The sequence below is a fragment of the Apaloderma vittatum genome, unplaced genomic scaffold (genome assembly GCF_000703405.1).
Source record: "Apaloderma vittatum isolate BGI_N311 unplaced genomic scaffold, ASM70340v1 scaffold11617, whole genome shotgun sequence".
NCBI lineage: Eukaryota > Metazoa > Chordata > Aves > Trogoniformes > Trogonidae > Apaloderma > Apaloderma vittatum.
The window spans coordinates 18,203-33,536 of record NW_009727922.1 but is presented as its reverse complement, the minus strand read 5'-3'; the positions used below and the strand labels follow the sequence as shown (position 1 = coordinate 33,536).

The window sequence follows — 15,334 nt, the reverse complement described above, 5'->3', positions numbered from 1 at the left end:
CACTATTCTGCAGCTTGGAACTAGGTCAAAGTATTAGTTCTTCAAATGGGTCCAAGCTACATCTACTTTCCTAACTCTAAAGCAAACCATAATTTGAAAATAAATTAATTTCCCCCTCCTGAAGAATACAGGGGAAATACAAGTATAATAGAGTAATTCAACCCCATAAAGAGTTTTCTAATTGTAACAAGCAGAGTTCTCGCTTCAACCATCTACAACACCTATTACTGCTTCCAACTTTGATCCCATCTTCTTTTTTAGCAAAGGCTTCACAGCAGGACATCTTGCTTAAGTAAGAGCCTTCTCTTAAAAAAGTCCATGCTGAACTCACATTTCACACTGCACAGCCCATCTCAAACAAGATTAGATGGTTCTAGAAATACATCTGAAGCATCCTTTCAGATACTTCCAAACCATATTTGCTCAGGTATGAAATCCAGCATTCTCAAGTGACCTTATTAAAAAGTGACGACTGGCCTGAGCCAATTGCATATTATTTACTGTTAGCTTGGTTTCACCATCCTGGAAAGGGATTAGAAATTCAGCCCAACTGTGCTCGTGCAGCAAACGTTCTCAGTGGCTAATATTGATAGAAGAAGGAGAATCGTGCAAAAGGGAAGCCTAGCAGGACGTGTTTTATTACACCACGACTGAAAACACTTCTGCGTATTGAGCGTAGTACATTTTTTCTAACGTACTGTGCAGCCAGAGAGAAATAAACTGCATTGTTCAAACCCGCCCATACTCCTACATTTTTATATTTATGCATCTTAAATACATTATACTTTCTTAATTGCTCAATTTCTTAATTTCTTAATTTTTAAAATATACTTTCTACTTGTCGTAAGGTGTTAGATGAAGTGACCTCTTCAGTCCATCAGGCTAGACTCAGGAAATATTTTACTGCTCAGTCTCCTTCCTATTCCACAGCACACTGCAATCACGCTCTGATTATAGTAAGAAAGAGCTCAAAGCTTTGGGATGACAAGTTTTCCCACCTTATGTTAAAAGAGGTAATCTGCTGGCCATATGGAAACTGATTCAATCAGGAAAATAATATTCATTCATAGCCTCATAGAGCTTGTTTACTCAAATCAATATAATGAAAGATAATTATCTCGTTACATTCTAGAAATAGATGTTATAACTCAAGGAAAATTACACATAAATTCCAAGTAAAGCTAACCTGATTCCCTTGAGCAAGCAGGGCTTTTAATCGGGCTATTTCAGCTCTCAGCTCACGGATCAGTTTGACGTTAGGATCCTCATTAATAGTAGGCTTGTTGATGATGTTTTTGGCTCTATTTGCATAGCGAAGTGTACTTAAAGTTTCTCCATAATTGATATCAGCAGGTGAAATAGCTACAGAAGTGAAAGCAGAAACAGTTTATCCAGACCCACATGTTTCATTAAGTTAGTTTACCTTTTAAAAGTCAGATAAAACTTAATGCAGGTGAAGTGACAGAAATATATGATTAACCTGTGTGGCTACAATTTGTTCCCATTCTTTGCCAAGCTCCCCTGCGTTCATGTCACTGTAGCTTTGCTTATTAGAATGGTTTATTAGAATAGTGTATTAGAATCTTCAAGCCCAACAAGTGAGCGCTGTAAAGAAATCTTGCTGTCAATCTCCTTCACATTTACATTTCCTTGGTAAGCATACATGTCCTAGATGAACACTTAAAAAAAGGCTTTCTTGCCAATTTTTTTACAGCAGCAGTGGGGGAAAAAACAGTAAGTATTTTGTATCGGTGCAATCATTGACCGGAAAAGTCATTTCAGGTAAAAATACCAAAGGTTCAGTTCAAGTTTTGAAAGGAAATTAAACAGCATTCAAACAAAAAGCAGGCATGAAAATCAAAACCAGAGCAGAGCTTCCAGAATTTACAAACCTCGCTGTTCTGCTGAGCTGCAGGCACCTGGCAGCTCACAGAACTCTGACCTGTCTGATGCATCAGAGAAACCTGTGTGATTTTTAAAGGCAGCTTAACCAGGAAAAATAACAATTTAAATGAAAGCTCTAACACTATCCGTCAGCTGATTTTCCTAACAATATGCAAAATGTTCCTAATTAAAAAGGCGATTACTACATCCAAATGGATGAGCAAAAACACAGGAGAGAACACCACGCACAAGCGGTGAGGGACCAGAAATCTTAATCAAACTGAACAAGAGACACAGAGAATCAGACACTGAAGATACCTGAAAAAAAAATCAAGTAACCAAAATATTGTGCCCTTTTTCACTCTCTCAATCATAATTAATATTTTTTTTGTGCTAAAGACTCCTCGAATCAGGGGAGATGCGCTTGGCAACAGACTACACTTCCCCTAGCTCACACTATCACTACTCTATCTACTGTCTCCCTTCACTACTCAATTATTCTCTTTCTAAGAAGGATGTGACAATACGTTATAGAATTAGGACAAATCAGAATTGGATGCCTTTTATAAGACCCTTTCCTACAGTTCAAGATGATCTTCCTGCTTTTTTTTTTTTGTGTTTAGTTACAGAAAAAGCAGGCCAATCATATCCAGACAGCTTGTCAGGCTCTGTTAGGCGATACAGCCACGTTCCCAGTAGCGTCACTGTGGGAGACGAGCTCAACCATCAGGACTCGGCCTCGCAGAAGTATTGTTAATAGATGAGGAAGCAGCTGAAAAAGCAGCTGGGCACCGTAATCATTAGTATAGGCATTGAAAGCTCACTGTGTTACTAAAACTTCTCTTCCCAAGCCCTCTGTCAAAAGAAAAAAAAAAGTAACTCAACCATGTAACTGTAAGAAAGCAGGAAAAAGAAAGATGCCAGCATGGTGTTACTTAAAGAGCCAGAAAAAAACAGCAGTCTAGTCCAAGATCCTCTTTTGGCACTGCTACGATCACTCAGAGGAAAGAAAGTGGCATGGATTCCAAAAACACCCCCAAAATCACGCAACAAAAAACCTGCTATCCAAGAAAGGGGCATGGATTCCAAAAACACCTCCAAAATCACGCAACAAAAAAACCTGCTATCCAAGAAAGGGGCATGGATTCCAAAAACACCTCCAAAATCACGCAACAAAAAAACCTGCTATCCAAGAAAGGGGCATGGATTCCAAAAACACCTCCAAAATCACGCAACAAAAAAACCTGCTATCCAAGAAAGGGGCATGGATTCCAAAAACACCTCCAAAATCACGCAACAAAAAAACCTGCTATCCAAGAAAGGGGCATGGATTCCAAAAACACCTCCAAAATCACGCAACAAAAAAACCTGCTATCCAAGAAAGGGGCATGGATTCCAAAAACACCTCCAAAATCACGCAACAAAAAAACCTGCTATCCAAGAAAGGGGCATGGACTCCAAAAACACCTCCAAAATCATGCAACGGACCCAAGAAAGGGGCATGGATTCCAAAAACACCTCCAAAATCATGCAAAATCATGCCCTGCTATCCAGAGAATTAGGCTGCAACAAGGCGACTGAAGGACTAGATTTTCATCCAAAGCATTTGAGTCCCTTGATTCTGCTCTCCCAGTAAGCCCAAAGGAGGATTGCATCAGTCAGACTGCATTTCAAAGAGGGAGAGAAATTTCAGAGTGCTTCTTCTTTTTACACCTTACTTCTCTGACTTTCCCACCCCTTAAAGATCCTCCCAGCTTCACTTGTATTTTGGGAGAATGGAATTCCCACTCCAGTTTGTTGCAAAGCCTGGGCTACATATGCCATAGGTAGGTTTTTAAACCAAGCGATCCTATAGGTAAAAAGGAAACTGTAAGAAAAGTTTGCAGGATGACTGATCATAAATAATTAAATTTAGATTAAAAGCTAAAACTGCATATGTGTTCAAAAAGTAGGTTAAATAAAAATGACAGGGTTACCCACTGAATGCCCAAAGAGACCAGGTTGTTTCTGCTACTAATGGAACAAAAAATAACACAGTTCAGGAAAAGCAAACCGACTCACATTAGTATTGACTAGATGCACAAAGCTGGAATATTGTTTTTCTACTGAGGCTCAAGGTCTGCAGTCCAGCGAGGAGAGGAATAAAGGGAGAGAGGTTTGAGCCATGAGTAACAGAGTTGTGTGGAACACAAATGAGCCTCAAGAATAAACAGGAACTGTTACTTGGAAATTTAATTGGTCAGATGAGCTGATCGTTCTCACAGCGAGCACGTATCAAAGGAACACAGCAGTGAGGGAGCTGTCAGGACAAAAATCACACACATCTGGATGATCCTTACTGATGCAAACAAGTGTCTAACAACTGTACAGACGCAGTTTGGATGTGACCAAATACTCCTCTCAGCGATATATGCACCCAAATAGATAATCTGCAGATGAAAATAAAGCTGGGAGGCAGACCTGCTATTAATCCTGACGTTACAAAACAACTAGACTGTCCCCATACACACAGAGAGACAACACACAGTTCTACAGCTGGAAGAGATGTTCTGCAGAGTGTAGGTAAAGGCAAGAGCAGTAATAGAAAACTCCCAAAGAAAAAAATCATTAGTATGTGTAAACAACACTCTGCCTTAACAAAGCATCTGGAATCTAAATATTTACAGCCGCTCCCATTAAGTGTGAACTACTCAGGATGCAAAAAAAGTAATTTAAAAAACACTTACTGGCAATCATGATAGTTTTAGAGTTTCCTCCTAGGCTATCTTTTAACAGCCAAGTCAACACGGAGTCCCTGTAAGGCACAAATACTTGTTTCTTCTTTGAAAGAGGATTTGTTGCATCCTGAGATAAATCAGCTGTGATGTGGAGGTAGGAAGGAAAAAAAAAGGTAATTAAGTATTTTCAGTCACTTTCAAAAACCATATGCCTTACGCCACTGTTTGTGTAAGTAAAACCAAACATAAATGTAAGTAAATAAACAGAGAGGTATTTAATGACTAAAAAAACCCCAAACAAGCAAGCACAAAAATCTGAGACTCACCTAAGGCAGAAATGACATTTCCCAGAGTAACCAGAGATTTGTTAATATTCCCTCCTTCCTTTAATCTAACCCCTGTGGCACCAGTTGCATCCGCTCTCTCACTTCCAGCAAGATCTACCAAGTGAATCTTGCTAACAGTTTCACAAGGCATTTCAGAATCAAATTTAGCCTACAGAAAAAAATGAAAAGTTTGTTAAGCTCCAAAATTCTGAAATTTCACTGAATTCAAGCTAGTGGCCTTTCTCCCGTCATGATTGAATTTAACTTGTTTACAATAGCTTCAGAAGACAGATGTATTACAAATGCCACAGAAAGGCATTCGATCATGAATTGGTAACTCCCACACAAGTATTTACTTCTTTCAAATTGCAATAATTGCAACTTTCTAGCCAGCTGAGAATGGGTATTTACAGGACGCACAGTGAACATGCGCTGCATTCACTTATTAAGCTTTCAACATAAATATTATATTCATATTTAACCTTCAAAAAGTCATAGCACACAGACACGTTTACACTCAATTTCTCCCCCTGCCTCCAAATTCAAGCAAGTAGCAACTGCAATTTTATTCTATCATTTTAACTGAAGCTTCCCTCCCATTTTTCTCTTAACTCATATTAATCAACTCAGATTCCCCTGTTTCAAACTTCTTTCGACTTTTACAGTACAAGGGCAGAACTAAACCTTTTGCTGCCTGCCTCTGAAAGCTTTACAATGAGCAGCTCATCATTAGCTGGTGCACAGGATTTTGTGGTTTTGGGAGGGGACACGTGAAGTTCTGTCAGAAAAAGAGATCCACCTCTATATGCTACCTTCTCTTCATCTAGCAGGATGTCTAAAAAGCCCCCCAAAAACAACAACGAAGAGCTGGAGTCGTTAGAAAAGTTTACTACATATCAACAGGAAGATCACTACACTCTGAGAAAACATGTTAAATTTCCAGCCACTCCATCAGTAAATTAAGGAATATTAATAGGTTTCCAAGGGCACCATATGAAGAATCACTCACCAGGGAAACACTCAGAAAGCACTTCTATACTCTCTGACTTGAGCCAGAGAAGTTTTTTCATAAACCTTGGAAAACATCAAGAAAAAGGTAGCCCATGTTCAGCTCTGCCTGAAGTTTCACACAACACGCTCCTCACCCACTTCTGTCACGGCAGCGTCGTGAAATCTGCCAGCACTGGTCGCTGTTATTCAGCCTGATCTCCCAATAATTATCTCCTCAAATCTATTAAAAATCATTTTGAGTAATCACATTACACTGTAAATTTTAAAGATTATAATCATTGATAAACATAAGTATAATTCTCAAAATGGTATTTTCACACTTTTAACTTTCCCTATCACAAGGCAACAACATAGTCATTGCCAACCCATACTTGCTTATCTGACAACCTTATTTTTTAATCATCCTGCGAATTATTGAATGTAAACACGTATTAAGACGGGGAGGATTGTTCTGTTACCTGAGTGAAGTTGATTGTGAAGATGGCATGCGACCTGCTACTGACATCATTCATTCCAGTTGCGGCCGTCGTTCTATTTATATTTCCGGCGTCCATAAGTTCCTCTACGTCAGTATAGTTTTGCACCAAATGTTTAGATAAATCTAAAAAGAAAATAAATAAAACAGCAGAGTCTCAGTATGTTCATAGGTACACTAGATTTTCTTTACAAAAAGATTCAAATTACCCTCAGTACTGCAAAGTATCGCTGCAATTAGTGTTTATTTATCATCATACTTGCTTATCACTTAAAGGATGAGGCCTTGTGAACAATGGAGTACTTAGAAATTTACAGTGAATAAAAAAAATATGCAATCTTACTAAAGTATTTAGTACAATAACATAAGATAAGAGATATGAACCTTCCCTGGTAGAGGACAGATTAACACAATTAGATCCTAATAGATTCTTTCCATCTGTATATTAAAGATATATAAAATATAGTCAACAAATTGCATTTCTTAACATTATTTAAAAACATACTATACAGTTACAGATAAAAACTGTATATAATTTAACACTGGGAAAGCAAGTGGGGATAGAAAGTGAGAGGCTATCCTTTTTTAATGCTTTTATATCAAAGGAAAGCACTGCATCCAACATCACTTATATTTTAGAAGATAAAAACATACTATGCAATTAGACACAACTTTCTAGAATACATAAAGGTAATAAAATACCCAGTGCAAAACCCTGAAAGTGTTTTTACCCTCAACATACGGCCCTTCTTTCGGATGTTCTCGTATTCGTAAATTATTAGTTTTTGATGACTTCCGTCTCAGAAGATCTCTCACGCGTTCGTTATAAATTTCGAGATAACTGAAAGAAAAAGATTAGAAAACCACTGACTGATTGCACGACTTTAAAAAAAAGGAAAGCCATGTTACCAGGGTGTTTGAAAGCGAGGTGCCTGGAAAACAAAATGGATCCAAATTTGGCTGAAGATAGTAATGGCTACAGTGTCCTTGTATCACAAGGAAAAAAGCCAGAAAACACAAGATGCCAGTAGAAAGGAAATGGACACTAGCAAGATCAAGATCTCCTAAAGTCAGCTTGTAATAAAGGATAAAACTAAGGAAGATGCTGTCCTACAGCAAAGGCATTTTCACTATCATTTAAACAAAGCAATACAAGCAGCTGTTGAAATGTGCATTTTGAGTGCGACTGCCAACAAAAATCAATCATAGGACTCAGGCCAAGCATAGAAAATTATTGGAAAAGCCACACATTTTTCTCTGAGATAAAGCGAAACAAGGTGATTGTAACTGAAACAGGTTTGATAACCAGCAAAGTATTAACATGCCAAGACCTACCTGACTTCTGTTCGGAAGGATGCCTCATTCCGCTTTGTTTTTTCGCTTATTTTGCTGAATAATCCTTCACAAATTCGAGGTATTAAACCTGCATCACCCTGCAATAACAGCATTTCTTATTTCCAAGGCTATATAAGCATGCACAATACATTTCAAAAAATAAACCCCAAGGTCACGAGCTGAGACTCCCAACATCCAGAAAAGGGGGAAAAAGTAAAAACTTATCAGTAAACACTCTCTTGCTCTTTATTTAACTGCAACCACCTCGCCAGTTTGCTCTTCATGTGTTGGAACGTATATACTGGCTCCAATTCTTTGCGATTGGATATGCGCTAGGGGATATATTTTGCCCCTCTCGTTCAGTTCAAATCATCCCAACTGCTCAAGAAACCAGCTCCTCAGAGAAACATGAACTGCCTCAGAGAAACATGAGCTGCCTTATCTCAATACTATCTTTTCTAACTTCTGTCTCATTTCACCATGGACCTGGCAACAGCTGTAGAGACTGGGCCAAGAGCCATATACACGCATCCCTGAGCCATTATCATTCAAAGCCCCAATCCCCAGCTCACAGCCCTTCCCGTCTTGAAAGATGCAGAGTGTCCTCTGGGTAAATTAGCACACAGTAACAAAATTAAAACCACATTCCCTGTATTCCACAATATTGCCGAATTAAATTTGATATTTAACCTCCAAATGCTCAACTCTGCAGGTCCAAGTTTTTAGGCATAAAGTGCTCCGTTGGTTTAGTAAAGCAACTGGAAAAAACCAATGTATTCCTTCTCACAGATCCCTACAGACTATGTGGTTTACTAGCAGGGCTGCAACTATCCATTACAGGCTCCTTGCCACTTCAGCAAGTGCAGCAGACAGCAGCAGCAGGACATCACCCTCTCGGTTAAGCTGGCACTTGAGAACCGAGTCTCATCCCAGCGAGGCTGCTGCTTCACCACCGATGTCAAACACGCGTCAGGCTGCGAGGCAGCAGCTACCGCCGCTGAGATACCTCGAGACTCGGCACACAGCCAGTGCTCCAGGGAGAGCCCTTTCCAGCCAAGCAGCGAGGCAGTCAGTGAAAGGCAGGGTTTTGCCCAGAGGAGCAGGAGGGCGTCGAGCAGCTCCGGTCTCCGCTGACAAGGGGCTGCTGGCTCCCGAGCTGCCCCATTCCCACCGAGTCCCATTAGGGAGACGATCAACTCCCTGCCGAGCACATCTCCACCCCACCACTTCAGGAAAAGAACAGCCAACGCTCCTTCAGAGCTGAAATGTGTTGAACGGGGCTCCCAGGAATACCGGGAAAGGACATATACATACAGATGAGCTTGGGGCTCAGAGCAGCAAGCACAGAAGTAGCTTTACAAAACAGCCTGTCAACTACAATTTGCCTCTGGTCCAAAAATGCGTAAAGAGATTTGATGCGATGGACTAATTGTAATTCTACGCACTGCTGAGGCAAGAAACGTTCCTGCTTAGAGTTTGGGGCCTTGTAATCAAGCAGGAGGCAAATCAGGACAAAGCAGACCAAGCATCCAATGTGAGCGTAGCCCAGGCACCCAAGAGTTTGCCTGGTGGGATTTTTACAGACACCTGGTAGCAGGAAAACACAAACAAGGTGGACTCTCCTGCAGCAGCCTCTGGCAGGGTGAAAGCTCCACAGCAAAGATTTCTCTCCTGCTCAGACACCCACGTAAAATCTGACCCTGTTGCCCAAGCTCACTCCAGTCTGCTCCCATGCTGGTTCCCTCTGTCCTCATTCTTTGGCTTGCCCTGCATTCTGTGTCCCAGCAATCTTCTTCCAGGTGCCATCTCTGAGCAACTGTTCCTCCTTCCTTTGCCCAGATATAATTCTGGATTCATCATTCAGTCTTTTTGTTCTTAATTATACTCTATCCCTCCATTTTGCCTTTTCCAGCTTCATCCTCCTCTTAATCAGAGGTTCTCTGTCTTTCTCAAACCAGGCTTCATTCTCTGAAATAATAATTTTTTCTCTCCTTCTATCATCCCTAGCCCTTCGCCTCACTGTACTTTGGTTTAAGGAAAAAAAACCCAAAACCTAGAAACTTGCAGCTTAATGGAGCTTCTTTTGAGATGGTTGCTTCTGGTAACAGAGGCAGATCTCCCCAATATGTATCAATCTCTACCTCCAGATAAAGTTTCAAAGTTCAATGTTGGAAATTCCCACACAATTTATTTTGGTTTGTGGTGGTTTTTTTTTCAAACACAGGAATTGGAAAAAGGCTTCTCTTTCATCTAATGCTTGGAAACACACGAATAGTTTTAATTAAAGCTTAAGGAAAAATCATGAAACATCCATCACAAAGTTTTAGGCAAGTCATTAGTGTCTGACATAATTTAGCAATTGCAAAGAGAGTCTTAAAATAGGAAATATTAGCTCTAATAGAGTAACTTCAAACATAGCAATACAGAGATGAGAAGCAATGAGAAGGAAGAACACACAGTTCCCGGAATAGTTTATTAGTAAAGCGTACATCTTCGAGAACGTACACTCTTTATTAGAAACTGTATTTTAAACATTTTATCCCTTTTCACCCCATACAGCTCCAGGGCAGAATCAGCTACGTCTTTGACATTTTTTTTCCGGGTTACAGAGTTTCCAGTCACAGAAATCTGTAGAGTCAAAATAGGCAGCTCACTCTAGAGCCGAATTTTCTCACTGTAAGTCTGTTTTCCTTCTGTACTATCTAACTAGAAAACTCCTTATTGCAATTTACCTATACTGTTTCTTACCCATCTACCAGGGACAAAGGGAACAAATTATCCTCTTCCTTTCTGCAGCAGCCTTTCACATCTTAGAAGACTTTTATTCCTCCACAGTCTTCCTTTCTCTGTGTATGCAAGTCTAACTTGCCTGATAGATCGTATTTTATAGAACTCTGATCATTTCAGTTTCTCTGCTCAAGGCTTATTCTAACTGGTCCACATATTTCTTGGAAGTAGTTGCTGCATACAATATTGCAGAATAAGCCTTCCAGAGCCAACAGCAGATATTGAAAGTAAAATGAAAATAGAATTCGTACCTTTTTAAGGAGCAGTAGGGGAAAAAAGAAAATTTATTTCCAATTCAAGTTTTCTTATAGCACTGTATTCTCTCTGACAGGGCCATCAATATTCGAGCATTTAACTAGGTGGCTCAGTATATTTTATACACACTCTGTACAAAGCCAGATTAAAGTATTTATGTATCACGGCAAGAAGATTAGACCTTTATTATTGAATAGTGTCAAACAAACTTCAGCACCTTTTCATTTGCAAAATGTCTTGATGATTACGGTTATTACATATAGTGAGGCAGTCTCATAAAAATGCCACCGTTATAAATTTCTGAAATAGAAATCCACATCTAGGTCATACAATCTTTTCTGGTTACAAAGGTCTATTCTGCTTACCACAGTCAAGTTACATCTACTTATTCTGCGACAGCTGAAAGGAAAAGATTTGCAACTCATTTCCTAAGCTGAAGGCAGTACAAAGTGGCCAATCTTAGCACATTTCTAAAGACTAATCTATCTAGAGGAGGACAAGTGGGAATATTCCCCGTTCGGTCCCCATGTGTTGCCTGATCTAGTTGAGGGGCATCCCTGCCCACGACAGGGAGGTTGGATTAAATGATCTCTAAGGTCCCTTCCAGCCTAAGCCATTCTAGGATTCTATTCCCCTTTTCAATTCTGCTGGGAGAGGACATGATGTGTTTTTTTCCCCCGAGGATTAAAGGATAAAACCTGTAGAGGCTGCCTGGCAAACAGGCTTCATCAGTCAGCCCTTTTAACCTGATCCACTCCCAACTGTTGGGTGGGTTTTCTTCCATCCTCAAACAGTCATGGAGGGAACTGCAAGAAAGTACTCCCATCCTTTAGGCACAAACTGACACATATTCCTCCTGTCACAGCTTCCTATTCCAAGGTCTTCACTGCAGTGCTCAACAGGAATTAACCCTTAAAATTAAAGTTACTGAAGCATCTCGTAACGGTTTCCTGCAACTTAAATATAGCTACTTGTCACCAGTTTCCACTCTTCACTTGATCGTCTTCTCTAAGCAGAGGTCAAGGGCCTATTTTAATCTTCTCACCTTTCAAAAAGGTCTAAAAAACAGAACTCTTCAGAAAGAACTGATCAGTCACGTTCTCAAAAATCAGTATCTTTTTTTCTCTTGAGTTGGGCATGGAAAATCGACAGTAACATTTGAAATTTTAGGCTTTGTTACTTAATAAAAAATACTGCTTTTTGTCCAGCAAAACAGAGCACCACTTAAAAATGCTTCTTTCAACTGTAAACACCTACAATCAATATTCGATCGATATTATGTCCAACCCTGATTAATATCTTTGTAAGTGATGACAGGATCAAGTGTATCCTGAAGTTTGCTGCTAACACCAAACTGAGTGGGGAAGCAGACACTGGAAGGGAGAGCCACCCTGCAAGAAGATCGGGATAGATAGGCTGGAAGTGTGGACTAACAAGAACCTTATGAAGTTCAACATGGACAAGAGTAAGGTCTTGCACATGGGAAAATATAATCCAGGAGCACAGCACAGGCTGGGAAATACCTGGCTGGAGAGCAGCTGTGTGGAAAGGGACCTGGAAATCCAGGCAGACAAGAAGCTCAACAGGAGCGAGCAGTGTGCTGCTGCAGCAAAGAATAGCACAGGATGCTGGGCTGCAGCAACAAGGGCATCACCAGCAGAGATAAAGACGTCATTATCCCACTCTACTCACTACTTGTCAGGCCACACCTAGAACTCTGTGCTCAGTTGTGGTCCCCACTTTAGAAAAAAGATGTGAACAGGCCAGAGTCCAGAGAAGGCCACAAAGACGAAGCCTGTTGTATGAGGAAAGGCTGAAAGAACTGAGTTTGTTCAGCCTTGAGAAAAGGAGGCTTAGGGAAGACCTTATCACCATGCTCCAGTATTTAAAGGGTGGCTACAAGATGGAAAGGGGTCACATGGAAAAGATGAGGTACAAGTCACTCCTGGGGAGATTCCAACTAGACACAAGAGGGCAATTTTTCACAATGAGAAGCCGTTGGTATAATCTCCCCAGGGAATTGGTGAATTCCCCAGCACCGGGCAATTAAGATTCAGCTGGACACGGTGCTGGGCCACCTTATCTAGATTGTGCTTTCACACAGAAAGTTTGCACCAGGTGATCCCCGAGGTCCCTCCAAGCTGACATTCTATGATTCTGTGAAAACACAACGTACCGCATTTCCCATCATGGTGTAGGACTTCCCAGATCCAGTCTGTCCATATGCGAAAACACAGGCATTATAACCTTCAAAAGCAGATTTAAGCACTTCTGTACCAAGGTTTTTGAAAACCTAAAAACAAAGAAAGTTTTTTAAGACAACACAAGCTTGGGGACAAAAGTTATCATCAGTTCAGCATGGCAAATATTAAACAATAAGCTACCACAATATAGTCTATCGGCATCAACCAATGATATTTACTGTAAGACAGGAAATTAGCTTGTCAAATAAAATATTGGATTTTATTACCATATTTAGTAACGTATTTTGCAGCACCATATTTTCTACTTTTCTGTCAGAGATCTAACCGACATAGAGAAGAATAAAAAGCAGCTATCTTCTTCCTACAGTTCTAATTCTGCAATCTCAAGTGCTTCACTCACTTTTCCTTAGGGTTAATATCTACTCACTTTTTGCATCCTTGCCAACTCTTCATGTTCTGCAAATATCCAGTCTCCTCTCAAAAGGAAATATTTCAGTGATCCTGTTCAGTTTGGGAGTTTTGTTTTTGGAGGGTTTTGTTTGGTTGGTTCATTTTTTTCCTTTAACCAAGTGTAAGAAAATAGCTCCCTACTTCCTTTGTATTTCCTCCCTAACTGGCTTTTACATACCAACACTTTTTAGGTTTGCAAACATGAAAATACATTTTCTGTGTGGTAAGCGACCCTCTTTCATCAGCTAGTCTCACCCCCTTTGCCCTCAACATTTAAGAACTGGTACGATCCCTCCCCCACATCCCATAATACAGGAGTCTGTTCTCACCTAGCAACTTCAGCTCTCACCAGGTGTCTTCATCACCTTCCTCTGCAATACTTGCTCCAATCTCTCTCCCAGATTCCTGACCTTTCACTGTCATTACCTCTCTTTTCCATCCATAACCCCACTGTGCAAGGAGTAACACTTGGTGCAGCGCTTCTCTCAATGAAAACATTAATCTGGATCTCCCGATCCAGACATGATTTTCAAAGATCTCACAGGTACTTCAATTAACTTGCCTACTATTCACAGTGTAGAGATGGTTTAAATTAGCTAAGGTGTACGAGTAATTAATAACAGTGAACGGCACACATACAGTATAATCATGCTCCTCCTCCCTTGAAGGAGTGCTGGGTAATTGCTGTAATCATTAACGCTCAGTCGCAAGCGTGCCTTAGCCTGACCTTCCCTTGAGCAAAGGGCTTACAACACCATCATCAGTTACACCCCTCAAAGAGGAAGAGCAAAAAGATCAGCCAGAGCACGATTTCCCTTTCACTTGTCACATGAAAAGTAGCATTTTAGTTGATTTCTCCCTCCTGAGTAAACCGCTCCTTTATTTTTTCTCCTCTTTTCCCTTCTCTATGTCTGTGTTTTTATCTCACCAACTGTACCAAGTCTTCATGCGTCATTGTTTTTTCCCTTCTAAATATTTGTGTGCACCTTGCAAAGAGACTGGAGGTAGTACATCAGCTACAGCTGGTGGTGTCTGAACACAGAGGCTTAACACACAGGTTAGAAGACGAGTTTGGATGGGAATTTGTCAGAACCAAACGGCTGGGATGCTGGTTTGTCACTAAAGGGCAGTCAACACCGAAGTTCTATTTGTTTCTCTTCCATGAATACAAAATACGTAGCTCGATGCTAAACTGCTCCCACTCTAATCTTTGAATATTAAAGCATATTTTGCATCTATAAGACATATTAATGGGACATGCTGTATTAGACAGACTTCTATTTATTATTTTCCTGCCTTTCAAATGGAAAAAATCTAACAATCATGAACAAAGCACACTAGGCAACCGCATTACCAACAATCAAGATGAATTTTATTCCATGGCAAGATGGATGTGAATGAAAAACACCCTTCTTCTATGTCACTGGTGCAGTAAACTGGAAATTCTGCACCAACTTGATAAGAGCTTAACTACAAAGTCTTCCAATTAAATATGAAATTAATAACGCAAGCAAAACAATAGCTGGTGCAGCATTTGTTTAGAAATTGCACTCGCATGCTTTGAAAACTCCTTTTGTTTTCCATGCGTTGCACAGATGGTAATTAAAGCAACACTTGACACGGGGACAACAGCGGTTTTGTAGCTGAGCACGAGAAGTCAGCGTTCTTGCTGTAGGGATGAAGGAGGCAGTCTGGGGTTTTTCAGTAACAGCAGAATATTGAACAAGGGTATCTAGGTCACATTTACGATTTATTGTTAGCAGCCCATTACTATGAACCATAAAGCTTGCAACTCTAAAAAAAAAAGAATAATACATAGCTCAAGGTTGCTGCAGCAATCCCTATATGGGCATTTATTTTTTTCTATAAGCTCTTGCCACAGGGAAGTTA

General features: G+C 40.2%; 1 protein-coding gene across 1 annotated transcript in view; it reads right to left on the bottom strand.

Annotated features, from left to right (window-relative positions):
- Positions 1-15,334, bottom strand: part of KIF16B (kinesin family member 16B) — a 125,667-nt gene that overhangs the window by 107,054 nt on the left and 3,279 nt on the right. The window contains exons 3-9 of the mRNA XM_009873892.1: positions 12,967-13,083; positions 7,749-7,846; positions 7,145-7,254; positions 6,397-6,539; positions 4,928-5,096; positions 4,611-4,742; positions 1,187-1,362 (exon numbers count right to left, since the gene is read on the bottom strand). Coding sequence (XP_009872194.1) covers positions 1,187-1,362; positions 4,611-4,742; positions 4,928-5,096; positions 6,397-6,539; positions 7,145-7,254; positions 7,749-7,846; positions 12,967-13,083 — 945 coding nt within the window. The remainder of the gene's footprint in view (positions 1-1,186; positions 1,363-4,610; positions 4,743-4,927; positions 5,097-6,396; positions 6,540-7,144; positions 7,255-7,748; positions 7,847-12,966; positions 13,084-15,334) is intronic.